Source organism: Leuciscus leuciscus (genome assembly GCF_965113295.1).
Source record: "Leuciscus leuciscus genome assembly, chromosome: 25".
Lineage (NCBI taxonomy): Eukaryota > Metazoa > Chordata > Actinopteri > Cypriniformes > Leuciscidae > Leuciscus > Leuciscus leuciscus.
The window spans coordinates 13,894,966-13,922,318 of record NC_138724.1 but is presented as its reverse complement, the minus strand read 5'-3'; the positions used below and the strand labels follow the sequence as shown (position 1 = coordinate 13,922,318).

Genomic DNA, 27,353 nt, shown 5'->3' with positions numbered 1-27,353 from the left:
CTATGAAATCAGGAACTGTGTTTTGTTTCAGTCTTTTCAAAAAGAAGTAGGATGCATTTAACTATGAGACGGGCAGAATTCTGAGCTAGCTTTCTGTTTCAAGGACAAGAATTCAGTCAGTATATATACTGTCATATATTACAACAAAACAATTTGCATCACCATTTTGGGGCACTAGTACTTAGCCCTAAATGCATGAATGAATTGCCACACATGCAATTATGATTGCATTAGCTTCCCATTTCTTTCTGCAAATCTCAAAAGCTCAGCATTTAGTCCTTATTTCTAACTTTTAATCAAATGGAGCACTTCAATGCATTTAGTGTCCATGAATCAGCTATCATTCAAAGTGTCCTAACAACAAATGCTTACGAACTAGAAACATTTTCTAAAGAAATGTGAGAATTGCGTGAACATGCTAATTCCGTGTGCCACAATACCATTGTTTTTGCCCATTTTACCGTCCGCAAGAGAAAATCTGTCCAAACGGTCCAAAAAGTAACATCACGATTTGAGGTATCATTAAAGTTCATAGCACATGATTGTGTTTTGTTTAACACTTTTCCTCTCTACTTTCATCTCAAATTGTATATGCTATTCTAGACGACTGTTTTGGCACTGTATGCCTGAATGCACTATTCAGACAATTGCTTGTTTTGTGCGAATCGTTCTCATCAGTGTTCCCACCAGAGACACCCAAGAAATAATGAGGGCCTTTGTTTAGGACAAGCCTCGCAGGATGTTTTGAAGAATCATTATAGAAAGGTAAATTAGAATTTCAAACTTGCTGACACAGTCCCCCGGTCGATTCGTGATTTGAAGAGAGCAACAGGAAAATGAATACAGGAGGCTGAAGCATCCCCTTCCACATAATTATGGCAGGGCGAGCGGTTTCCTGATGTACTTGCGTTTGTCTTCTATTCATTACCGATCTAAATGGGATAATCTGGTCCTCGTCTATTGCTGCAGAGCCGTCGCATTCAAGATTCAAGAGCCTGCACTGCAACACTGAATTGAATTAATTTGCTTCCCCAACTGAGGTGGCAAGTGGTTGAAAAGATCTGAGCAGAGAGCGAGCTCGGAAGTGTACATGAATTGATGTGTTTGTCGGAAGTAGGATGGAAGTGACAGGACAAGGGTGAGCGGGACTGAAGGGTGGTGTGTGCACGGTAGCAACTATGAAAGAGGAGGGAAGAGTAATGGAAGAGAGATCATAGGAAATAAATGCGAGTGTTTGAGGGCGAGTGACTGAGGAGAGAGAGGGAAGGGGGAGGTTTCCTAAGTGCTTGAGCATCAGTGACTGATAGAGGACAACATTGGAAGAGAGGTGCTGAGCATGCATCCGTCTCTAGTGTTATCTGTGCGTGCTCAGATGGGGTAGGAGATACGCTGCACTGTACGGGGCACAGTGGGAAAAGCCTGGCAACTCTGCGGAAGCTTTTTATAGACATATGGAGCAGCAAAAAAAAAGTCAAAACGGCATCAGTTCTGGACCAAAGCCACAAAAGCCAAGAGAAGACAAGCTACTGAAATCCTGAGCGATTTCTGGAGTGGGTTAGCTGATGTCCGGGACTCTCTTTGTCTCAGAGTATTGGCTCGTCCTCCCAGGTGTCACACCAGATGCGTTCCTTTTGTGTCAGCTCGAGTGGCAATGTGACTTGTTCTTACTTTTCTTAGTGCACTATCTGGATACATATTTTCTTCAGATCAAATACTGATGGCTCCTGTACTGAAGGCTTTTTCTTCAATGTAAAATATGCTTCATGGTAACCTTTCTGAATACATGGAATTGCAATGGAGGATGCATATGTAGATGGGGAGAAACTGAAAAGATTCACAGATGACTTTTGGTACGTCACAAACCTCTCAAAATAGAAGCTCAAATGGGTGTTTTACTTATTTATTTTATGGCTGTCTTAGGAACAAAGGTTCTTTCATGCTAAAAATGATACCATTTGATTTAAATTTAACATCATACGGAAAAGATCAAAGCTTTGCTGAGAACAGTTTGTTTCAGTGCTGAAACTTTTCCAATTTTCTTGATGCCCTTTTCCTTTTTGAAAGTTTTCCTTTTGAATTTACTGACAGTTACTAGATGTTCCTGGCCTGAATTTGGTGTTTTCTAACATCAGCAGTGCCACAATCAGCTATGCGAAGATGTTCGGACCAGAGAATGGGTCTATTATCCAGATAGGTTTAAACAACACTGTGGTGGGCTTCAGACATGAAGTCCAGTGTCCTGTCCCCTCCTGGCTGCCGCTGCTGCTGTCATTCCCATGTGAAGGATGTTTCACGGCAGAGCGCTAGGACCATCTGAACCGAGCACGAGCCCTGACCGGAGAGCAGAGATCCGCAGGCACGTTAAGATGGTCATGGAACAGCTGGAGGAAGTTCTCGCTGAGCTTAAGGACGTGGCGAAAGAGCTCCGGGAGGTAAAGCACACGCTTTGGGCATGTTTTGACGGTTAAGGCAATGATTTGATAAAAATGTATTTGAACACAGTCTGACGATGAGATCTAGTGACCAAAACCTTTAAATCCATGGGTGTCCAATCCTGCTCCTGGAGGGCCAACGTCTTCCAGAGTTAACCTGCCCCAGACACACTTGCCTGGAAGTTTCTAGCAATCCTGAAGATCTTGATTAGCTTGTTCCGGTGTGTTTGATTAGGGATGGAGCTAAACTCTGCAGGAGAGTGTCCCTCCAGGAGCAGGATTGCCTTTTTTAACCCCACAAGGGGTGATCTACAAGCTTGAGCAAGGCACTGATCCCTACATTGTAGTGAAACATTATGCAAGTACGCAAGTGCTTCTAGGTATGAATGATTGATTTTGTGAATTTTTGCATTCTGAAATTTGCTGAAAACAATTCATAATGCAACACAAAGTATGCATTCACGTTCTCAAAGTTGCTTTACCATTGTAAAAGTGGTCGACATGTTTGTAAGTAGTTTACACCCTGTTTGACTAGGGGGAGGGCCACTGTCCTGCAGAGTTTAGCTCCATCCCTAATCAAAATATATCCAAAGTCACCGGATTGTTTAGAAGGCGTGTCTGATTAGGGATGGAAATAAACTCTGTAGGAGAGTGGCCCTCCAGAACCAAAGTTGCCCATCCCTGGCATAGACGTATGAAGGTAACTCTATCGCCCCCTTGTGTACTGGAGTTTGTTGCCATTTCAGGAACACAGGAACAATGGGACTACAATCTTGCAATCGACTGGTGAGCATTCATAATGTTTACTACTTTAATACTTCGGTTTCTGGTCTAAAAGCGACTACTGAATGCATACTTGCTAACTATACACAAACCAATAGACACAAATACAGTGGGTACGTTTCATAATCATACACAAGGTCACAAATACATCCATGCCCCAGTGGTATGTCCATCTAGGGGCTGTTGACTGGACAGCTTGTCACCCAAACAGCAACCAACAGATAGATTAACAAGGAGAAAGGCTTGCAGGATGACACCCCCCACACACACCGTGACACCCCATGCAAGCAAGATGTCATCTGTGATGCCTAATTATCACCCGGCGAATCAGACAATGGGCCGACATGCGCGGGAGCGCATCTGATTTCCTCATCTTCTCACCTGTCAACGTCTCATCTCTTTTGCAGTTATCTCCCTTTGTGCTGGGCGATTGCTTTCAGCTTTATACGAGAGGACATCTCCTTAATTAATCGCTTTCCTCGGGTGGATATCTATCTGCCTCATTACTGTCACTGAGTCTATGAGTGTCCCAGACTGGCATTTGTCTCATCATCTCAGTCACAGCTCCTCTGGATTTGTCTCATTTGTCTCCTTGGCCAAGTTCAGGCATCACCGATAGCTCTACCGCTCTTGCCTGAGTTAACACCTCCATCTGTCACTCACACCTTGCAGCAGAGCCTTATTGTTACTACTGACATCTTGTTATGGTTATTAGTTTTGCCACACGCTCATCTGTCTTTCAGCTGTCTTTTATTCCATAGATAACAGCCAAACATTTGTCACGAATCGGAATTCTTTGCTGACAAATGTAACCAGTACACTGCTCAATTATACGCCTTTGCTTGATCTATCCACACAGAATTATGCAGACGTCTTAAGTTCTTTTCATGTTTGTGTAATTACATTTTGTTGGCAAATTTGATCATGCTTTAGCTAGCAATAAAAGTGTAGTACTTTCAGCTCCATTTAAAGTATTTTATCATGTTTAAATCCATTGCATATAATTCCACTGATTTCCCACCAAAAACAGCACTTACACAAATCCTGTCTGGGCCTTCTCTATTTTCTATTGTAAATATCAAATATGTTTATATACAATTTTTATTTATTTATTTTTTAAAAGAGATCAGCCATTTTTAACCGAACTGACTTTTATTTTATTGATATTATTTTCAGTACAATGGTGTAAAATACACTAATGGGAAAGCTGATGTCATGTTTTTGAAAATCTTGGTTTTTAAGCCTCAAGCTTCTTATAATCAACCAGGCTAACCTTTTGTAAAGTATTAGCTAAGTTTTGTTAGTAGCCTTTGTAGTAAAGCTTTTTTTCAAAAGAGTAGCTTGACTACTCAAGTAGCTTACACACTATAAATTAAAATAAATGTAAACTACTTAAAGGGGTCACTAATTACCTATAACTATAACTATAACTATACAAATTGTTATCAATATTGTATATCAGAACAAATAATTAGTATAAAAATTTGAAAATGTTGCTTCTGAATGTTCTCTGAATGTTCAAAATTTCCAAAACGTTTTTTTCTTGGTTAAGTGAACATTAAGGGACCATTCCATTTTATTATGTTCTCTGAACGTTCTGAAACAAGTAGTAACATTGAACAAATATTTGACAAACGTCCAACTAAAACTTTCCTGGAAAAAAGGTTAAATGAACCATGTAAGGCATAACTGATGACGGGCCGTTGAATAATTTGAAAAATAATGCACACCCGAGGTGGCAATGCATGGCATTATTTTTCAATAATTCAACGGGCCGGAGTCAATTATTCCGCTTATACTACAGTGACACCTCAAAGCATTGTTCAGATGATGTATTTCAAGACGTTTGTCAGGTTTTGTCCTTAAAACGTTCTTGTGTGTGGGACTAATTTCTTTTCAATCTCATCCCAAGTCTCCGTTGCTAATTTCAAAATGTCATTTTAGAGCTAGTAACGGAGGCTTCAGCCACTGATAGCAGACTAATGAAGATATTAATGCAGTTAGAGAGAGAGAGAGAGAGAGAGAGAGAGAGAGATTAAGCTAAGTGAATTACCTCAGTCTGTGTGTCTCTCAACAGTGTTCGGCAGCAGCGTCTCTACTAATAGCGAAACTATACATTTATCTGCTCTTTGAACAGTGCCGTTATAACCTCATATGAGAGTGTGTGTCCGTACTGTATGTGTGAGTATTTAAGTGGAAGAGAGAGCGAGAGAAAGAGTGTGTGCTTTCCGTACATAATAAAACCTTATAATTCCATAATTTAGTGGCAAAAAACATGGAAATAATTTGTTGTTTTTGTCCTGTTGTTTAATATATTTATTTGCTTGGTCAGTGTCGTTGTAGGTTTTGGTTCTTTGCTGTTGTTGGCTGTATGCATAGATATCATATAATAAAGGCTAGATGTCTCGTCCGCGCTGCTGGCCAATGGAGGTCGACGTCCGCACACGGCAGCCATCTTGCCACAGGGAGCTCGCTCACTCGTCTCGTAACATTGTGTTAATGGTGCATGTACTTTTTAAATAACCATAACTTTCTCAATTTTCTACCGATTTTCAAACGGTTTGGTTTGTTATAAACGTCAGAGATGTAGTTATGACACTGCATACTTATCAATAAATATAATATTATATATTTAAACATGTTCAAGCATCCAGAATTATAGCCACGTTAATAACGTTTGTAAGAAACCAAACCGTTTGTAAATCCGTCAAGATTTCAGCGAGATAAGAGGATTTTTGTTCGTGCTGATCACTCACCTTACTTCAGATACCACAGAGCTCGCCAGAAAGCTTCCCTGTGACAAAACGGTGTGATGCCGTTCGAGACTCCGCCTTAAGACATCTAGCCTTATATGGATATCTATGGCTGTAAGGACCTTTGAAATGGCGAGGTGATATGGAAACTGTAATGCGGCCAACATAGACATGTATAGAAAGGCTAGATAGCTTACCGGCGCTGAGAGCCAATGGGACCCGACGACGTCACACGGCGGCCATCTTAGGACAGGACCGCTCGTCCAGTTATAACATTAAAGTCTATTGTGCATGTAGTGCTGAAATAACTATATTTTGCTCAATTTTCAACCGATTTTCAAACGGCTTGGTGTGTCATAAACGTCAGGGATGCGGCTATTTAACTGCATACTTGTGAAAAATTATAGCCACAAACGGCACCAGCACAAATCATAGCCACGTTAATAAGGTTTGTAATAAACCAAACCGTTTGTAAATCCGTCAAGAATTCAGCAAGTTACGAGCATTTTAGTTGGCGTATGTCACTCACCTTCGCTGCTGCAGGGAGCAGCAGCGCAGTCTCCTGACCTAAGATGGCCGCCAAGTGACGACACAGCTGACTCCGCCTTGAGCCATCTAGCCTTTCTATACATGTCTATGGCGGCCAAGACCTGCCTGGAACAACTTTAGCCGTTTCCCTGACAATAACTGCACACCTTAGAACGTTCGTCAACCAATCAGAATCAAGCATTCAACAGCCCAAAGTATTAATAATGTTTTTGTGGAAACATTTTAGGTCAGACAACTTTTAATGACCGTTCTATAAACGTTACTGCAAGAACATTTGTTCATAACTCTGAGAGATCCTTGCCCGAACATTTGTCAAACGTTCCCGTTAGCTGGGATAGTATTTACCTGGAATGCAATGTAAGTTGCTTTGGAAAAAAAAACGTCTGCCAAATGCATAAATATATATGTAGACAGATAGGCCTATGATAATGTATATGGAGATTATTTTCAGAGCAAATATATGGGAAGTCAGCAATGCTTGATGAAAAATGTATGAGGATAGAATCTGTTTTTAAATCTAATAGTTTCTTTCAGAGTCTCCAGTCAGCCTCCAGGTAAAAAAAATCAATCGCTAAAGAAGCCCAGTAGTGGTGATGGGTCTTTCTTACTGCTTTCAAATCAGGCTTCCTCTCGCAATGCTTGTCAAAAGCTTGTTCTGACTCACACTCTGTTCCAAACACACTCTGTTTTAAAGCCTTCTGGGAGGGTTTGGCAATTATCTGACACCAAGACCCGAGGTTCTGCAGGTAGGATGACTGTGAGACAAAGCGGATTAAAAAAAATTAAATAAATAAAAAAACATTTTGGTGGCAACTTTTAGAATGGAATGGAATTTATTGCACCGGCTACATAATTAGATTTAGATAGGGGATTTAAACAATCCTCAAAATTGACTTTTTCTATTTTGTTATTGCTTTTATTGGGACCTTTATTATAAGTTCTGAAACATAACTTTTATAACTTCTTTATTTTGTAAAACATCTGTCATAAATTGTCATAGGTCAGAAAAGGAATGAAGAGATCTTTTGAAAAATGTGTTAAAAAATGATGTACATTCATATGAGATGGTGATGCCAGTCATGATCTTGGCTAAAAAATACTGTTTATTTTACATGGAGAGGGTCGCCTCATGGGAGCCGCCATTTTGAGATAACAAGTATTTGACTAACTTTATTTTTGTAATGTCTCATTATTGGACACTTCAATCACGGAAATAAATTCATCATGGCTAACTGCGAATAATGCCTTGAAAAAATTGCATTGGTAACTGAAAACCTCTGCATGATGAGGCCTCCACACCACTAGATGTCAGTGTCAAGTCCAAGATGACTGATAGTATATCAAACAAAAATACTGAGTCATTTTTAAAGTCGGAAGGTGTGATACATTTTCTTCACTATCGTATTTATATTGGAATGAAACCAACAAGAAAAAATGTAGAGTGGGGTTTGATTTTCTCCATGGGGAATTGATTGGATCGTTGATTAAGTACAAGTGTAGGCCAAATTAGACTTTCTGTCAGTATAAGTCAAGGATATACTTAAGTGCAATTTAAGTATATTTTTTGAGACATACATAAAAAGTAGACTGAAATACTTTCTTGTTTTAAGTTTAAAAGAAGTATACAAATAGCACATTTGAATAAACGTCTTTTTTGTCAGGGAAATGTCATACCGCCCTCCACAGTGTAGCAGCACTCTGATCTCCGATCAGTTGTGTGTGGATGGCAAGAATGCATTAAACATGAACTGTCTGACAGCAGCGCACATCAGGGCACAACCCCATGAGAGATGATCTAATACCTCCCCCAGACAGGACCTTTCAGTGCTGTCCCAAAAATGTATCTCTCTGATAACCGCACAGCGCTTATCCTACTTGGCAGTGTTCGATATATATACTCGTGAATACAGTACATTATGTTTGTACAGCCCTCACTTGTCTGCATTGCAAAAATCTTGGGATTGTTGATGTATTGTGTGCGCTTTCGAGCAGCAGGTGCGTTGTGAATGGATATTTGGACTTTTCAGTGCCTGTCATTTGGGCTATTCCTGTTTACATTTGACTGCTCGTTACCGAATCACAACAGCCAAAAGCCTGTGGCTTGCCGCTGAATAGCCGATCTGCTATATTATAAACACTCAATACTGCAACGTCCTGGATTGAATGCGATGAGAAAGTTTGGCAGCAGCAAAGCACTGAGCTCATCAAAATCAGAAGCAGCGAAAAACAGACCAGTCTGTCATTAATAACTCTGATTTTTTAATCCAAACGCAGTGCTTTATCATCGAAATCAAAATCCAACATAACTGCATCATAAATAGCATACTAAGCTGCTTAATATTGATTAAAAATGTATTAAATCTGAACGCCATCCCGTCATAGATAACCATATATGTATGTTACATAATCTTATTAAAATCTACAGACAGACTTTCTGATCAAAGAGGCTTCCATCTGTGGTATCGCAACTCCTGTGCCTTGTTTTGTCTTTGAATTGTGTGCACCAGCCTTGAGACCCTGCTCAGAAAAGGAGCTGGGTAAAGCAAGAGAAGGAATATTGATAAGCGTATGGTTGAGTTCTTATGTAAGATGCAGTTACTAGCACAGCAGGAGGACAAATTCCCTTCAGCACAAACAGATATTAAATATTCCAATGCCAGTGGGTGAAATGGGGTGAGATGGGGGAATAAAGATAGAAAGGATAGATACATAGCCTATATATATACACACACACTGTATATATTACTCATTTATGGCTTATGCTCAGCCACATAAACTATAAAACTACAGACATTCTTCAGGTCTTGGTCTTTTCATCAACACTTAGAAACGTGTTTAAAGTTGAATGGATTTCCAGGGCGTTGCGATGTGCTTGCTAAGCCATTCTGAGTGATTTTTAGTGCTGCTGTTGTGGTGTCCGGGGTGGTTGTTTATTAGCACTAGTTAAAAAAGTGCACCCCAAAATCTCTATAACATTCTGGTCAATAGAATTGGCACAAGTTCCACCTTGAATATGGGATTTTTTCACTTCGATGGGAATTTGTAACTATTTTGTGTTTTGGTGTAGCCTGGTTAAAACCAGACCATTCTCAGTAGTAACTGAGTTATGGTCTGGCAAAGCTTCATTAATAACTCATTTCCAAAGGGGCGTCACCAACGGACGTCGCTCAAATGCCTCTGGGCACTATTGGATAGACCTAAAACCAATCAGAGCGATCATCATCACGTAAAGCCATATACTGCGTCCCAATTCGCCTAAGTTACACTATGCCATAAAAGTATGTACTCTTTTTGTGAAGAAAAGGTATTTACTTTTGAATGTGTAGCAAAAAAGTAGGCAAGCTTTGGGACATACTACTTCGTCATCTTTATCGGACGGATCTGTCGCGTGCATTCTGTCACGTAAACTGCCCTGTCAATCATCTTGTCACAGTTAAAATCCTCTATTAAATAGAATTTAATTTCCTACCGTTTCGGAGAGAAATGTAGTAGCACGTTCATCTGCCAGTGGGTCTTTCATGGAGACTGTCCTCATATGTTTGCAATTTTAATATGCATTTAAAAGTTGCTGTGCTTCACTGCCTCTGGGTGCAATTGGATAGACCTAAAACCAATCAGAGCGATCGTCACCGTGTAAAGCCCGCCCCAACGTTTCTGATTGGTGCCGCGATTTCGAGGGATTAGAAATGGGCTTGAATGAGCTCTTTGCCAGACTACTTGCAGAGCAAATCTAAATTTGCCGGAAGTTGTCTGGGTTTTCCCAGGCTAGTTTTGGTGACTATTTAGTGGCTAAGTCGTATGAACATTTTGTGCAATCTGCTTACGCCCTACTGACGGTTAAAAAAAAGACTTTTGCAACTTCCACTTCATGCCGACTTTAAAAAATATAGTTCAAACTGGTTTGAAACGACATAAGCTTGAGTAAAAGATGGCAGAATATTCTTTTTTGAGTGAACTATCCCTTTAAGAGTGAACAAAAGCTGCAGATATAGTTATGAGAGTTATTTCATGACATTTATTCAATTTTCTCTTTTTCCATTCAGGTTGTGGCCCAAATTGACAAGTTAACATCAGATATCGACCTTGACTCAGAGGATGACCTGACACTAGTGAGCTGCAACGAGGACCGTGGCGACTTCTTGCACAATGAGACATTATCCGACAACCACTTACTGCACAATCCTCTCCGTAACCCGACCATAGCCAAGAAGCAAGAGTTAGACCTCTACCGCAGGAGCTGTGGAGACTTACCCGCCCTCAATGGACCATTAAAGGCCCCAAACAGCCCTAAAGCCTCCTGGCTCTTTGGATCTGGAGGAAGGATCCATTCTTACGACAAGACGCTATATCATGCGTTGTGCTGCGATGATGATTACAATGAAGATAGAGGTGGAATGAGATCATCAAGGCTGTCGTCCACAGATTCTGTGTTTTCATCTTCACCTCCAAGGTTTTTGACTCCCACATGTAAACGTAAAACTTACTCCAGCCCAGACTCGAAGAAAAGAGCCCTCCGTAGCTGCAGCACGCAAACTGTTTCTGATAAAAGCACACAAACTCCCTTCCCATACATTCCAGCCAAGCAGAGAGCTTCAAGTGACTACAAGAACTAAAACTTCTGCAAGCATCCCAAAAAATGTAAAAGAATTCACCAAAAAAATAAACGTCTGTTTTTATTTTTTGCTGTTCCGAAACCATATGACTTTCTTTGTTCTGTGAAACATAGGAGGTGAAATTTAATTTCTTGATATAATAAAAAAAAATTAAAGAGAACTAGGTATGTGAAGCTTGACCAAAAAAAAGTCACCATATGACTTGTTCAAAATCTTCTGAATATACTCTACCGGTCAAAAGTTTGAAATAATAAGATTTTCTTTTTTAATGTTTTTGATAGTAGTATGTTATGCTCTCCAAAGCTGCATTTATATGATGAAAAATACACTGAAACTGTAATAATGTGAAATTGTCACGATTCCCTGTGTCTGTTTCATGAAATCCATCCTATTTTGATATTCTGTTGTCTTGCTGTGCCTGTGTTCTCTTCCCGGGATTCTTTGATTAATAGGAAATTTAAAAAACAGCATTTATTTGAAATTTTAATATTTAGTACCGTTATAAATGTATTTACTGTCACCTTATAATCCATTTAATGAGTTTTTGCTGAAGAGTCTTCATTTCTTCTTCTTTTTTAAATCTTACGTACCCCGAACCTTTGAATGGAAATGTGTCATAGTTCCCACAAAAATATTAAAAAGCAAAAATGGTTTTCATATTAATAGGATTTCTTGAGCAGCAAATCATTATTAGAATGATTTCTGAAGGATCACGTGAAACTAAAGACTAGAGTATTGATGCTGAAAATTCAGCTTTACCATCACAGGAATAAATTACATTTGAAAATATATTAAAATACAAATATTTTAAATCTAATAATATTTCACAATATGACTGTTTTTACTGTGTTTTTGTTCAAATAAATGCAGCCTTGGTAAGCAGACTTCTTCAGAAACATAAAAAGCTGTTAAAAAACTGTAATTGTACCAGTCTTTTGTCTGGTTGTGTATTTGTTAAGTTTGAGATCAAAAGTTTAGTTGTTTTTTTTAAAACAAAAAATCTGAGCACTGGCTCTCATTGGTTCATTCATAAGAGAAATAGCCATTTCTGATTCATTTTTTTTGTCTGATCTTTTGACCCAGTCTAAATGATTCCTTCATGAACTACTTTTATAATATTTCAAAGATACTTTCATGGTGCCTGTTTAAAGCTTTGGTCCACATTTATTGTAATTAATGGAAAAGAGTGACCAGTACGTCAATCAAAATATGTCCTTTGTGTTTAACAGAAGAATGAAAGTCACTGGAATGGCATGAGGGTGAGCAATAGTTTAAGTTAGTTTGAAATGATTGTGAACTGTGCAATATGTCGATACTTATGATAATGAATTACTGTCATTGAAAAACCTCTGTTCTCATGTGGTTTGCCGAAAACAATTTAAACATTGTTTTGATTCATTATGAGGCATTATGCCAATATCGAAACAATCATGCATCTCGGCAGAACATTAACACCACTCCAAAGCCCCCTAATGAGTGAGAATTGGTTTCGGTCACACCCACACTGCGCAGTAGCCTAAATAGACACAGTTAAATTAAGCGAGTGGTACACTTCCCCAAAGAATTACTGGGAAATAAATAATGTGCTTTATATTAGGCTGTTTTTTTCTGGGAAAAAAAGGGAAAAAAAAGAGTACATTATTAATAAAATGATGAATAAAACTTTCTGGCAGATGCTTCATTCCGCATCATCTTCCGCTCAGCAGGATATCAATTAATAAGTAACTGTTTTTCCTGTAATGTATGCACAAATGTACCATAGTAACCATGGCTCTGACAACAAAACTGCTGCATTAGCCATTGTCACAAAAAAAGAGAAATTACCAAAATGACAGAAAAGCTTTTTACAGTGTTTAAAGAGGATCCATTTATTACTGGTGGTTGCTAAAGTTCATATTTGCATATAAGGCTCATATAGGATCATTACTGCCATAATTAGGGTTAATGATTCGAACAATCCTCTAACTGTATTACATTTTGCTGTGCGGCTCATACTGCACTGTTTGTGCTATAGACATGAATGATATCTTCTGTGGCTTATTGAGGAAAAGTGTGTTATTACATTTCTACGTGATTAGACTTATGATTTTTGCCTTGTGGAACATAAAACTGGTAAAAAATATTCATAGACTTGTTCAATTTAGAGACCAGAATATCATATTTTATGACCAGAATGAGCTTGTTGTGCCAGTGGGAAACCACCTGGAAACAGGGAACATTCTAAGAACGTAACGTTCCGCCAAAGTTCTCTCAAAGTTATGAGCAAACAGTCTTCCAGTAACGGCGCTGATATATTTTTAGACATGCCAGTGCAAGTTGCTTTCAGTTAAAACCACTCAAACATGCATTGCAGCCTAATGATAATAATACATTTAATTTGTTACATGCATATAGCGCTTTTCTCTGCACTCAAAGCACTTTACATGGAAGGGGGGAATCTCCTCAACAACCACCAATGTGCAGCATCCACCAGGATAATGAGGAGACAGTGATGAAGCCAATCAGTCAATATGGGGATGATTAGGAGGCCATGATGGGAAGAGGGCAATGGGCACATTTGGCCAGGATGCCAGGGTTACACCCCTACTCTTTTTTTGAAGGACATCCTGGGATTTTTAATGACCACAGAGAGTCAGGACCTCGGTTTAACCTCTCATCCGAAGGACGGTGCTCTTCGACAATATAGTGTCCCTGTCACTTTACTGGGGCGTTAGGACCAACACAGACCGCAGGGTGACCCTCACTACCCTCACTAACACCTCTTCCAGCAGCAACCTAGTTTTCCCAGGAGGTCTCCCATCCAGGTACTGACCAGGCTCAACCCTGCTTAGCTTCAGTGGGCAACCAGTTTTGGGCTACAGGGTGAAAGGACTAGGCTTAAGCCTTGTCTGTTAAACCGGGGGTATGTATAATATTTACGGAAGCATCTGACCAGGAGCAACGCAGCAGACTGACTGAATTGCTTCAAAAAGCTCTTGGTTTAGTTGACAGACTCTAATCCTTTAGACAGTGGTGTAGCGGATGGGCCCGCACTGCAGGGGTAACCGCATTAAACTCCTGCCAACCCACCCAACATCCCCCCGGAACGCGATTTCTACCGGAACAAGATTTGTACCAAGGGAGGCCACTGCCTTAGTTTTGACATATGTGATAATGCTGACATTTACACTGGCTTACATTTTAAGAGAAAGAACATTATGTGAATAAAAATGACAAACTCTTCAAGAACGTTTCCTAAAAAGGACGTCTTTGTGTGGATCAGTCCGTGTTGTGCATGTCAAATAAAATCACTCGTAATAAATAAATGTAATTTATGATGTTTTTTGTAACAGTATTTATTCATTATTTATATATTAAAGAAACCATTACATTATTAATGATTAAGTAGTGTCGTATTAAAATGGAAAAAAATGTTACCGTTATTTATGCAAGGCAAAATAAGTTACAATGAAGGATAAACTGAAATTCACAGCATTTCAACACCACGGTCCTGTCCCAAATGGCACACTATCATGAAACAGAAGGATTCACACAGGTAAAGTTATCAACAGGTTTATTTGCAGAAATATGTGATAGTAATGATGGAAGCAGGTGAGTAACTGATGAATATATTGTTCAGGATGGATATCTGGATGAGTGATCTGTTGCAGGTTCTGAAGAGGACTTGAGGACTTGAGGACTTGAGGACTTGAGGACTTGAGGACTTGAGGACTTGAGGACTTGAGGACTTGAGGACTTGAGGACTTGAGGACTTGAGGACTTGAGGACTTGAGGACTTGAGGACTTGAGGACTTGAGGACTTGAGGGTTCTGGTAGGTATCAGTCATGTAAGTGTTCTTTGAGGGAACAACGAGACCAGACCATGGTGAACTGCACAGGGAAGAGTTATATAGTGCTGGAAGATGATCAGTGAAGATTGGTGACAGGTGATGGCGATCTGTAATTGGGAAGTGCATGCAGGTGAGGTTCAGGGAGGATGATGGGAAATGTAGTGAGGAGGTGGTGACTAGCTGGTGACCGTGACACACTTCATATGCCCTTACGGTCTTGTGGACTTACAATGGCTTCCGCGCGCGCGTGTCTGTTAAGCACATGAGATGGTAAGGTGTCCAATTTGTCATTTGAGGTTTCAGAAGGGTGCTCGTGAGAACCTCCTTTGCGGTCGATATGCGCCCTCGATGCTCACTTTTGCTGAGCCTCGACTGAAGCAAGCTCAATAGCAGACTTGTTCTCGACAGTCAAAGCGGTATTTAAGCGCCATATTGCGCGTTGCACTTTCTCCCATTCATAGTAATATGAATGCACCGTCTTTATATATCTAAAGACAATTTACAACCCACTTGCTACGTTTTGCCTTAAGAACAACTGGTGCAACTGGATCAAGAAGAGGTAGTTAGGTAGTCCTAGTGTGGCTTTTGAATGGCCTCACTTGAAATGGAAATGGCTTCGGCTTCGTATACTTCCACATTCTGCAACAGTCTGTGCAATGTCCGCATAATGTCCAATTTTTGTCTCCATGTGGACGCGTACAACAGCGTATGCACAAGGTGAATGTTGAGACCACAGTTGTGATGTACCAGTAGTCGAAGACTAATGAGTGCGGAAAGAGCGATACAAAACAACACGCTGTTCCAAGAACAGTAAACAAAGCAGCCTTTCATTCTCCATAATTTTTTGGTTCTTTGGTTTGAGTCTTTTGGTTTTTGGTTCTCCATTTGTTTTGGTTTTTGTTCTATACTTTGCATGCAATGGAGGATCCGCTACTTAAATTATATATATATAATATATAAATTAAACATATTATTATTATTAAACTTATTATTACTTTTCTTTCTTCTATCCTTCAGTGCTCCCCTCTGACATCTGGTAGAGTATTGTAAAGCAATTGTATTGCGCATGTGTCGAACTCGTCCATCCGCGCTCGAGTATACCTGGGCCTTTAGCAAAAGATTTTTAGAACATAGTTTTATTAGCTGGGAACAGCACAGCAGAATGCTAAAAACCACTCAGAATATTTAACAACCAAAGAACAACGCCTAGGCAACTACCACTCACATTTTCTTTAGGAAATTTATAAATCTGATTATATATTTACAGCTACTAATAACTCCTTTTGTGTTCTACTGAAGAAAGAAAGAAAAGTTTCAAAAGACATGGCGGAGTAAATTTAGATTTTTGGGTGTACTGTCCCTTTAAGCTTCATTTTGTAAGGATAAAATGCCCAGCAGTGTCTGTAATCATAAGTGTAGACAGTATAGCGGGTCAGACTGAGGAAATTAATTAAGAGACAAGACTCACTGTCTATAGTGTCAAACACATTAGCCGTGGCGTATCTGAACTTTGACATTTCGGGCCCGTTCCTTCAAAATACCTCACAAGGCCGTGATCTGAGTTCATCTGTCAGTGTGAATGAGGTAATTTAATTGGAGTCTAAATCATAAAGCTTTACCTCGGGCCCATTTCAACTGGAGACGGCTGTTATGCAATCATCTATAATAAAAAGCCAATCTTAAACTGCCTTCAAGGGCCACTGTGCAGTTCTTTTTATGGAATACATTTTAATCCTTTATACAAATAGAGACCAATTATAACTAAGAAAAACACTAGGTTGAAGATTAGAGTTTAGAGGAATAGTCAAAAATAAAAATGTTGTCATCTACCACTATAAAAAAAAAAGTTATATTATTTTGATTAATATGGTAACATTGAAATGAACTGGAACTAATATTATTTTATGAATAAATAAATAATAATATATATTAATTATTAATATTAATATTACGTAATAAATCAGAATCAAACTGACTACATTTGTTTACACCAGTGTCATTTTAGTATCATTGATATACTATTATTGTTTTTGTTGATATTTTTTATTAGATTTATTTTTAATTAGTTAAAGTTTTAGTAATTATGTTGTGTTTTTTGGTCTTAAAATATTTTTTTCCTGTATATCATGTGCGGGGCTCCGTAGTTTTGGTATATTTAGCTTAAGTTATTTTTGTACTTCAACTTAAACTAAACAAAAATGAGAAATGTTGCTTTGGCAACTAGCTGAAATAAAGTTTAAGTGTAAGATTTTTACATTTATTTATTATTATTATGTCATGGTTATGTTTAGTTTCTTAGTGTTTTAGTTTGGTTCTCTTTGTTTCCTGATTCCCTGCGTTTTAATTCCTTGTTAATTTCCTGATTAATTACACCTCTGTCCCATTTAGTTCCCTTGTTTGCTTCTTTGTATATATTCTCCCTGTTTTGTTCAGTTCATTGTCGGGTATCGTCTATGTTTAAGTGTTTGTTGAGGCGAGCAGGGCGTGGCAGAGAGTCGTGGGAAGGGAGCGGGGCCGGTGGTGCGAGTGCTAATGAGCGTCACCTGCATGCCACACCAGTCTGGAGTCTCACAGAGGAGCTCCGGAAGTATGAAAGGAGGAGTGATGACAGTGCAAGATGACAGAGGACCAGGGGCTCGTTCTTCGTACGTTGCTTATTACATCCGAGATCAAATGAAACATCCAAGATGATATCATCGTGCTAATCATGATCCGGCTAATTGGGTTCTTCGAACTCACCTGTTGTTTATGATTAGTATCGCTGGATTGAGTTATCTGAGATAACTGCGCGTTCATGCGCTGGTTTAAAAGGGGATATGTATCGATAGTAGAAACAATGATCAGCAACGCTGCTATTGGCTGCTCAGCGTGGCCAAAGAGCACGCTCAGTTTTTCTCCTCAGCAGAGCAAGAACTAATAGTCGAAGTTTATTCGGAATTTTAATGTTTAATCAAAACGCCAGGGAACACCTCAAAGTCTGCAAAAGCCAGGAGAGAGGGCTGGCAAAAAGTAGCAGACAATTTAAATCCGTTAGATGTGGCCATGATAGATGTTTTTATCACTTATTAGCCTTATTTGTATTTTAATAATTGCATAATTACTTTGTTCATTGTAATGTCAGAGTCACCACACTAGAACATGGGAACAAATAAGAGTGAGTACAAAAATATTCTACATAATGGTAATTTTTTAGTTATATTATAGTCTCTTCTAAAAGGCACTGTTAAATAAATGGTGTTCTGTTTATAAAAGCATCCAAGAAAAAGGCTGAAAAAAAGAAAATATCTTAGTAGCCTACACTGTAAAATAATTTTTGCTGCATTAAATTAAGGCTGTATAGTCATTTCAACTGTTAAATCTTGAGTAATGATGAATTGCTTTGACTTGTGAAAGTGAAAACTGAAAATATTTTGCCATGAGTTATTGATCAAATGTTTCCCGAGTGTAGTTCATTGTAATGGCATTGTGTTTTCCACTTTTACACCAACACTTGTATCTGTTCCCAAGAAAGTGGTGGCTGAAATATGTGCAGTAAGTGGACATTTTCTAACTTTCCAAAGGAAAGAAAGTATAAGACTTTGTAATGTCCATTTGTTTCCATTGCACTGGACAGTGAATAAACCCTCTCAGATAACTGTCATATGGAGGAACTAGCCTACCTGCAAGTGCATAAATAACTTTACTTAATTTATACTTGTATGCTTTATGGCTGCAATATAAGTTGCAGGATTCCACATCTACAGAAAGGCCTAGAGTCAGCACAGACAGAGGAGACATAGGCCTACAGGTGGGCAGTGTATAGACAACTTTTCCTTTTTATTTGTTGCATGAGGCATGTGTCTAATATCTCTTGTTGCAGGCACTTGACCACTGGCTTTTCTTTACAAAGAACAATTGAAATAAAACTCAAGGAACTAAGCATATTTGTCTTTTATTAAACATTTAATGAAAAGTGTTTTTTTTTGGCAATGTTGTGTAATATGGCACATGCAGCAATGTCACAGGCCCTGTCAGGTGTGCAACCCTCAGACTTTTCAGACACTGAAATCTTCCCTTTAGTTAGCCAAAGTTAATTTCATTGTGTGCCCTTGTCCTGGCTAGAGCTGCATTGTAACTGGTTTGGGTCAGGGAATGGGGTCATAAAACACCTGTCTGCAGGCAGGAACATGTCATAATCACCTATGAAATAATGCAGTTCTGTTAGGATCAGCATAAGTGTATGTAATACAGTGAGCTTGATATTTAATTGTGGAACTTTTCTTACCACTTTCAAATAATGTGCATAAATGTGAATCTATGAAAATTCTTAAGTCATGCACAGATCCTGGCCATTTTGCTTTCACATTTGTGATATGGACGATTTTAGTCAACTGCCTTTTTTTATTTTTATATAATATTATTAATCTGGAATATTAGGAATCCCAATAGTAACTGGGCTGCACATTTACATTGTGAACCCCCTTTCTAATGCCCTTCATTGAGGCCTTGATGGCAGTCTATGGTCTAGCCTATAGTCTATGGTACCAATCACGTTAGTGAAGCCTGAGTGACACATACTGTAATCGGCATGGTCATGATTGCATGATCTTCATAAAAAATTATGATAGCCAAAAAAAAAAAACTGCTTTAAAAAAAAACTGCTTTACAACATTGGGGCTTCAGTGGCTTGGAAATGCCACAAAAAAACTAAAACTGTTTTTTAAGCCTCAAAGCGCCAGGTAAACTCCGAATGACACGACAGACAGCACTTTCCATCAAGTTCTCCGCATCTCCAATAGTGTAAAGGAAAGAGCCACTCGTAAATAATCTTAGGGCAATGCAAACAGTTTGTGCTGTAGTTAAAGCCCGACTCCGACAAGTCGAAAATAAATGTGCGTTTCCAACAATTTAATAATGTAAACGACAATCTCACGAGTCACGAGAAAAAATATACATCTTAGAAAGTGCACTATCGCGCTGCGCTGGACTTCCCGTATCAGCTCCGCTTATAAAGCCGGGATCTAACCCTGTTTACATGAAATAAGCCTGCTCCCGAGCAGATTTAAGCTTGCGCACCTGTTGCTATGACAGCAAGTCCAGGATGAGCGTCGAAGAACCAAACAATCCAAGATCATGCCAAATCGTCAACAATCAAATCCAGCTAACTGAGTTAGCGACGTACGAAGAACGAGCCCCAGGTCTGGATTTGATGTTGTTGTTTTGTTTTCATCTAAGCGGCAGTCGTCCGTGAGGTTCTGCTGCTTTAGTTTCCTTTTTTCTTGCATGTCAACAAAGTTTGGATTAAAGTTTGTTGAATGTTTGCCAGTTCCCGCCTCCTCCTTCCCTTATCAACATACTTTGTTACATTGGTGGCGAAACCCAGGAGGAAGGAGGAACGCGCTGTCAAAGAGCCTTCGCCGCTGTGGGAAAGCCGTGGTGCCATTGAGCACGGCTGAGCAGAGTCTGCCACCATGGATGCTTGAGTGACTTACTAGGGGGATGGACCGCCTGGTTTGTGGAGGGGCGGCTGTCGTCCGAGAAGGAGCAGAAGAGTCTCCGCCATTTGGCTGCCGTCTGCCATTATGGGGAGGAGCAGGGAACAGCCGGTTCCCCGAAGCTGGAGGAGCTGTCGCCGTCTACCAGATGGTGGAAGATTCAGAGGGCCGTCCACCGAGGGCTATCCAGCACCACCACCACCACCGGGGGAACTGTACCAAGATTGGCCTGTGAGGAGCAAGCAGGGCGGGGCCGAGAGCCGTGGGAACGGAGCGATATCGAGTCTCACGGAGGATCTCGGGAAGGATAAAAGGAGTAGTGACGACAGTGCAACACGAGAGAGGACCAGGCCTGGACTTTATGTTGTTGTTTTGTTTTAATTTATGCGGCAGTGAGGGCTGCCACTTTACTTTTGTTTTGTGTTACGTTTTACTTCCCGCCACTTTCTTCCCTTATCAACAAACTTCGTTACAGTTGTGTTTACTTAATCTCCTACGGCCTCCTGTGTTTTTCCATTGTGGATTTAATAAAGACTGTTTCTGTTGAATACTCCTTTGTTTCATCATGCCCTCTCTATAGCCACAGCCATAACATGGCTATTAATAAGTAATGAATTTTGTTTAAAAAAAAAATATTTTATGATTATACACCATTCAAATGAATTTTTAAGGTTCAGATCAGACAGAAAAAGTAGCTGCACTGTTTCACAATGTTGCACACTGCTTACAGAATCTTCCCTTTTAAACCAAAATATATAATAACCAGCCCCCTGTTCATGCTGTTCTCATCACATTTCTTTTCACTGGGGATCCTTTCTCCTGATACTGGATTATTGCAGATGCTATTAAAATGGTTACACTCAATAGTTTGATTATATTCAGTAGACTGTGGAAGTTGTGACCTACCTGCACTGTGGCTCATGTGCCTTAAACTATTTGTGCTGAGAATTACCTGGTGAGAGTCTGTGGCAGAACACAGAACTCCACTAGTCAGTCATTTATGAATACATACTGACATGGTGTAAACATCTACACTTATATTGACCTTATCAAGGTCATGGGAAAAATCATAGTGAACTATTTTGCAGAATATAAGTTACAATTCGACGTTAGGCTCAGTAATAGTTCAAGTCGACAAGAAATGGAAATTAATTTTCTAAAAGCATGTTTGGTAACATTCACTACTTGGCTACTAGGCTTAAGATATATAACGAGTTTAGATGGAAAGTTTCTTAACCAAAAGACGTTACTGTGGCTAAACCCATTAATAGATAACGTACTTCCTTGAAAATAAATTCCAGCACAGCGCTACAACAAGATGATGATGGTTTACAATGAACTCTGTTAAAAATGGCTGTTAAATATTATCTATTCAATAAAATATCTTACTTACCAGTTGAGTAATAAAAATGCCATCTCCATGTCTTTTACAACATTTAAAATTACTCAGTTCTCACTGTCTCGGTAAAGGCCAAGCCAATGTTGATTCTTGTTTTATTACGAGCTCTTGTCACGTTCTCTTTTTGCCAGCAGACTTTCCTCTGTTTGGCAATACGGAGAGTTTTGGATCAGACACCCAAGAGATCAAAGGTGGATATCTGTAACGGTCACCAGCTGGTCACCTTGAGAGCCACCAGAGGGCACTCCACATAAGACTATTATCACTCACAAACTACATTTCCCATAACTCACTGCTCGGACTCATCATCACTTATCACTGATCACATTCACCTGTACCTCATTCACTGATTGCATTCACCTGTGTCACATCATCCTGTTAGTCTCAGTCTATTTATACCATGTTTATTCAGTCACTCACCGCGAAGTCTTGTTAAGTGTTACACTGCATTTCTGAGCGTTTCCCTGGTTTTCTTGTTTCTTGGTTTTTGATATCTTGCCCTGTTCCCTGGATTACTCTCTTGCCTCTGGTCCCTGCCTGTTTGTTTGTTTTGTTTCTTTCTTTGTTTTGACTGCCTGCCTGTGTATGACCCTAGCCTGTACATTGGATTACGCCTCTGGATTTCCCCAGCCAATAAAGCTGCATTTGGATCTAACCTTCGTGTCTCAGAGCAGATCGTGACAATATCACAGGATTTACATTCATGCGCTGTGTTGCTAATAAACTGGATATAATTTAAGATCTGTTGCTTTTATATGAAAATAAATATGATGAACAAGACACCCAAAGTACTTGTTATTTAATTCCATTCGAAATATGTTTTTCAATAATCTTTACTTTAATTCAGACATGTTTTTATATATTTATTTTTTAGAAATATGACAACAATCACATAACCCATAGAGGTCGCACTCTCAGAGAGTTTGGGAATAGTCACACATGATTATACACATACAAACATGATATCAGAGTTTTAAAATCAAACATTTAAAAATAGAACAATACATCACGGTTGTTTAAACTAATGAGCATAAAGCTGTGTCGTCAGCAAGTCGTTTCCTATCGTGCTTTTGATCAGCGCAGTCGGTGGAGAGCAGCTGCGCCTGACAGCAGAATCCGACACGGCCAACTCGCCGTTGCATGAGTTTTTTGATGAGGGAAGTTTATTTAGGACAGAGACCTTGATCCCTCGATTTTGAGTGAGGGAGCGAGTCTACTCAATATGTACACTTCAGGCAGATCCATAGACCACAATGCAACACGAATGTGATGTCACAGCAAGTCCGCTTAATTTAGCCACTCCTACACCATACATGCGTCAAAAAAGCCAGAGTAACTTTTCTCAATTTTACGGATATGACGTGACACGCACGCGTGAGTGACGTACACAATTTCCAGTTAAATCCATCCTGCTAGGTCTAAAATATAAACACTTATGATAGGTTTACCATAGTGAATCAGGCTAAGACAAAAATAAGTTTTGTAATAAGGAATGATGATGTATAATCATTATACAGATTGTGTTAATTTTGAACAAAAAAATAAATAAAACCCATTTGCATTCGAGGGGTTGCAAGTTTCAAGTCGACGCTAAATGCTATTTAATCAGAATCTTTCTCCTTCAAACACAAACATTATCTCCTTACTTGACTCCAAAGAAGTGGAAGAGAAGACAAAGATAAGAAGCCTTTTGCTCTCCGTGGAAAATCCCCTGCAGCGGAGTGACGGCGCTGACAGCACTGCAGCTGAGAATGGCGCTTTTCCCCTGCGGACATCCGGCAAATGTGTTTGAGCAAATTTCACGTCTAAAAAAACTTATTTCGGAGGCGTTTATTACAAAATGTCGTGCCATGAATGTGGCACATGCAGGGCTCTCCTGTACTCCAAGGATGAGTTTGTTGCCTTCCTGGGCCATGCTCATCCTTAAGCTGCCCTCATCAAAGCGGTCTGCTCTCGCTATGCTTGTGGGCAGCTTTATTTTAAGAAAGCGACCCCATCCCTTGTCCTCTGCCATACTATTCCCGTCACGACCTTTAGAGGACTTAACGGCTGAGTCGTGGGGCAGAACAGATGGGAGTAAGTGAGCTCACACATGTCCATATCCCGTGTGCATCCCTCTCCCCACAGGGATTCCCCAGGTGCTTTTCTCCCACGAAGACCAGCACCCTCGTCTGCTGCAAGCGGTTTGGTCTATTTCTCGGGATTTCGAGGAGGAATTTTCTAATGACACTATGTCATTGGCAGCTTCTGATGCAGAGGAGTGGTCGAACTCCATGGAGGACTTTGCCCCCTGTTGCCTAAGGAGCCAGGTGATGTCATGCCTGGTCTGAACGCCTAACTTATTTGTGTCCTGACCAAGGCTGATGAAGAGCTCAACTTGAAGTGGTTGGCCTCTTGTCAGCCACCTGGGCACCCCGCAGAGAACTGTTCTGTTCTTTCCCGAAGTTCATGATGAACTGACCGCACCCCCCACTCGGCCCCCGTCCATTCTTATGCTTTGACGGCGCCAAGAAATAAGGCTAAGGGAACTTCCCCCCTGGAGGAGGCCAACGCAGTGCATCTCTGCCCGCCAAAGGTTGTTCACCCCTCTAAGCCGTACAGGGCCTTAGCAGCCAGAGCCTACTCCGTGGCTGATCAAGCAAGATCCGCTCTCCTCTTAATGGCAATTCCTTCAAGTGTTTCAAGCCAAAATCCTCCGCACTATGGATGAGTCTGGCCCAGACCCTGCTGCTTTCAAGGAGCTGCTCAGTGCACTGCCCTGTGTGTTACTAAGACAACGGCCCAGGCGATCACCTGTGCAATGGCCAGTTTGGTGGTTCTCGAGCGCCACTTATGACTAAATTTAACGGAGATCTAGGACATGGACAAAACAGTTTCTCCCAAAGGCCTGTTTGGCTCCTCGGTGGACGGCTTCGCCAAACACTCTGTGGAAGCCCAGAAGTGATCGCAAATTATGCACCACTTTTGAAACTTGTTGAAATGATCCTGTCAAGCCTGCGTCAATGTCTGGCAGAGCAGAGCCTGAGGTCAGACAGCACCCCTGTAGTGCCAAAGCTACCCTTTCCCGTAAGCACCAGGGTCCCCGCCTAAAAAAATAACCTTGGACCCTGAGTCACAACCGAAGCATTCCTGATGCTTCAGGTGTGAAGAAGGGAAGCCAGAGTCCCGCCATGGCCGGACCACCTCCCAAGAAGTCTTGTTCTTGCCCCCTAGCCCCCTGTTCAGTTCCGGGCAATGCGGACGCTCTTATAGCGAATCGAGAAATAGAAAACAAACACCTTCACAAAAGAGCTCTCCTCCTCTTCACCTGCTCTCTGGCAGCACAAGCGTCGGTCCCCCACCCCCAGTGTTAATGATGATAATTGTGGCATCACTGGCTTGTTTTATCAGGATAATGATACTCCATTAGTTGTGTCCCAGTCACTAATCTCTTCATGGGGCTAAACTGGGACAAAAGTTTTAATGGGGTTGCATGTAATCAAACCCATTAGCCTCTCCTTCATTCATTGAATTTCCTGATTGACATATAATGCTCATTTATTCCATATATAATGGTCCCTTAATGCTGGTTTCCAGCCCCTTCAGAATGCTTATATTCAATTCTCATCAGAACTCGGCAGACAAGGTCTTGAGCCTAATTAATCAAATTAAAGAATCCATTCCTCAGCCTCTCCATTAATCAAGCTGTACTGTGTGATGTGAATATAAAGTGACCTTACTGGAAGAGACTCCATCAACCATCAAATCACAAACACGCTGCACGATACACATACTCTCATGTTTCTCTACAGTAAGTACTGTGACTGAGAAAGGGGCTATACTTCAAAGCAACCCAAAAAAGAAATTCTGCCATTGCTAACTGACCTGTATGCCTTCTTTTCTTATAAAACACAACAGGTCTGCAATTATAATGAATGACAACTGAAGCTTTCAAGCTTCAAAAAGAATGCGGAAGTTTCTCCTGAGTTCTTCCTTTTTGTCCAACATAATTATTTTTTAAAGAGTTGAAATAGAGCATAGCCACACCGGAGGACATGTAGCCATTAGCCTGTGAGTTTTTAGCAAAAATGTAAAAGATTTCTCTTAGTCTCCTGCTACAAAAAGGACATCTAATTTCCACTTCAAAATGACCAAAGTCTGAGCGGTCATGGTGGTAGTTTGGAAGCGGACACTGTTACTCTAATCTACACCGCACAGACTTTCAGACTTGTCTTGATCTTTAAACAAGCCCAATGTACCCTTTGTAGCTGAGCCATGTTCCACTGGGTCTGGCTGAACGGGGCGTCTCTTTGCAGGGTGTGAAATGTCTGGACTCTTCCTCTATCCCTGTCATAACTGGTGTGTCCTGATTCCCTCAGGCGCTGTCAGGCGTGCAACACTGAGTGGAAGAGCTCAGCGAAGACTGGCGCTCTCTGAGAAGCGTATCCAGCCAAGAGACCATCTGTCATAGCGAATAACTGCGTGACAGCACAAATACAGTCCTTCCTCACTAAAACCCTGACTAGCACTGAAAACTGATGGATATGAGGGCTTGGAATGAAAATAACTGATCCAAACAAAACATTTCATGTCATAGTGGAAAGGAATGAGTGACTATAAAGCAAACAACCATAGATTCAAGATTGCTATGCTCTCTTTGAAAGGCCAATCATTTGGATGGAAAGTTGTTATATATCATAGGTGATCCAAATTGCTCATTTATCATTATTAGCAGATTGATTATCTCAATTTACCAAGGATTAGTTAGTTAGCTAGTTAGCATGGTCTAGTTTGCCCCTAGTGGTATATGCCGTAACAACACCCATGCTAAAGATGTAATAATGAGTGAAAACGGCAGAATTTAAATCACATACAGTATTTACCTGGGATTCATGTGTTAACAGGGAAATGCCATTAAGGGGAAATGAAATGCTAACCGCAAACGTTAAATTTGTACCCTGTATATCGTCTTTGGCAAGCTGGTTTTGTGAAAAGACCAGCTAGCCTAAATGTTTTTTGTTTTTTTTACTGCTTGTGCACTATAAAGTCAACATGATGTATTCATTCATCTTTCATATTATATCACGTATAAGTGAATCAGAAAATAAAACAACAACAGCAAAAAATAAATAAATAAATAAATAAAAAAATATTAAAAATAATATTTGATATTATTAGTATTTACAAGTAAGTGGCTTCAAAAATAATTTCACTGAAAGTATTATTTTTTTATTACTATGTGTTATTATGTCATTGAAATACTATTATTGTTGTTTTAAATGTATTTTTTTTTCATTTTATTTTACTTAACGTTTTAGTAATTTTGTTGTGTGTTTTTGTCATTTTTATTATTTTTACATGTCTATATAGTTTGTATTTTTCATTTCAGTTTATTTATTTTAATAATTAAAAAATATATATTTAGTTATTTTACTACATCAAGCTAAACTAAATTTAAATGAGAAATGTTGCCTTGCCAAATACTAGCTGAAATAAAATAAGTTTAAGTTATATATAGTATATATATATATATATATATAT

The 27,353-nt window shown here is 39.8% G+C and overlaps 1 protein-coding gene across 3 annotated transcripts; it reads left to right on the top strand.

Moving 5' to 3' along the window:
* Positions 1–63: 63 nt before the first annotated feature.
* On the top strand, positions 64–14,660 carry LOC309490386 (inhibitory synaptic factor 1). Of its 3 annotated transcripts, none has more exons than XM_082159520.1 (3): positions 64–1,850; positions 2,133–2,432; positions 10,561–14,660. In XM_082159520.1, the coding sequence occupies exons 2-3, from the start codon at positions 2,286–2,288 to the stop codon at positions 11,128–11,130; spliced, it is 717 nt and encodes a 238-aa protein (XP_082015646.1). In that variant the 5' UTR covers positions 64–1,850; positions 2,133–2,285; the 3' UTR covers positions 11,131–14,660. The 3 variants fall into 3 exon arrangements, with proteins under 3 accessions (XP_082015646.1, XP_082015645.1, XP_082015644.1); XM_082159519.1 differs by having other exon boundaries at positions 2,089–2,432; XM_082159518.1 differs by having other exon boundaries at positions 64–2,432.
* The last annotated feature ends 12,693 nt before the right edge of the window (positions 14,661–27,353 follow it).

Bases quoted from the DNA above. Each gene is read 5' to 3' on its own strand.
- LOC309490386 (XM_082159520.1), top strand. From the start codon at position 2,286: ATGTTTCACGGCAGAGCGCTAGGACCATCTGAACCGAGCACGAGCCCT. The intron at 2,433-10,560 runs GTAAAGCACACG...TTTTCCATTCAG, and splicing joins TGGCGAAAGAGCTCCGGGAG to GTTGTGGCCCAAATTGACAA.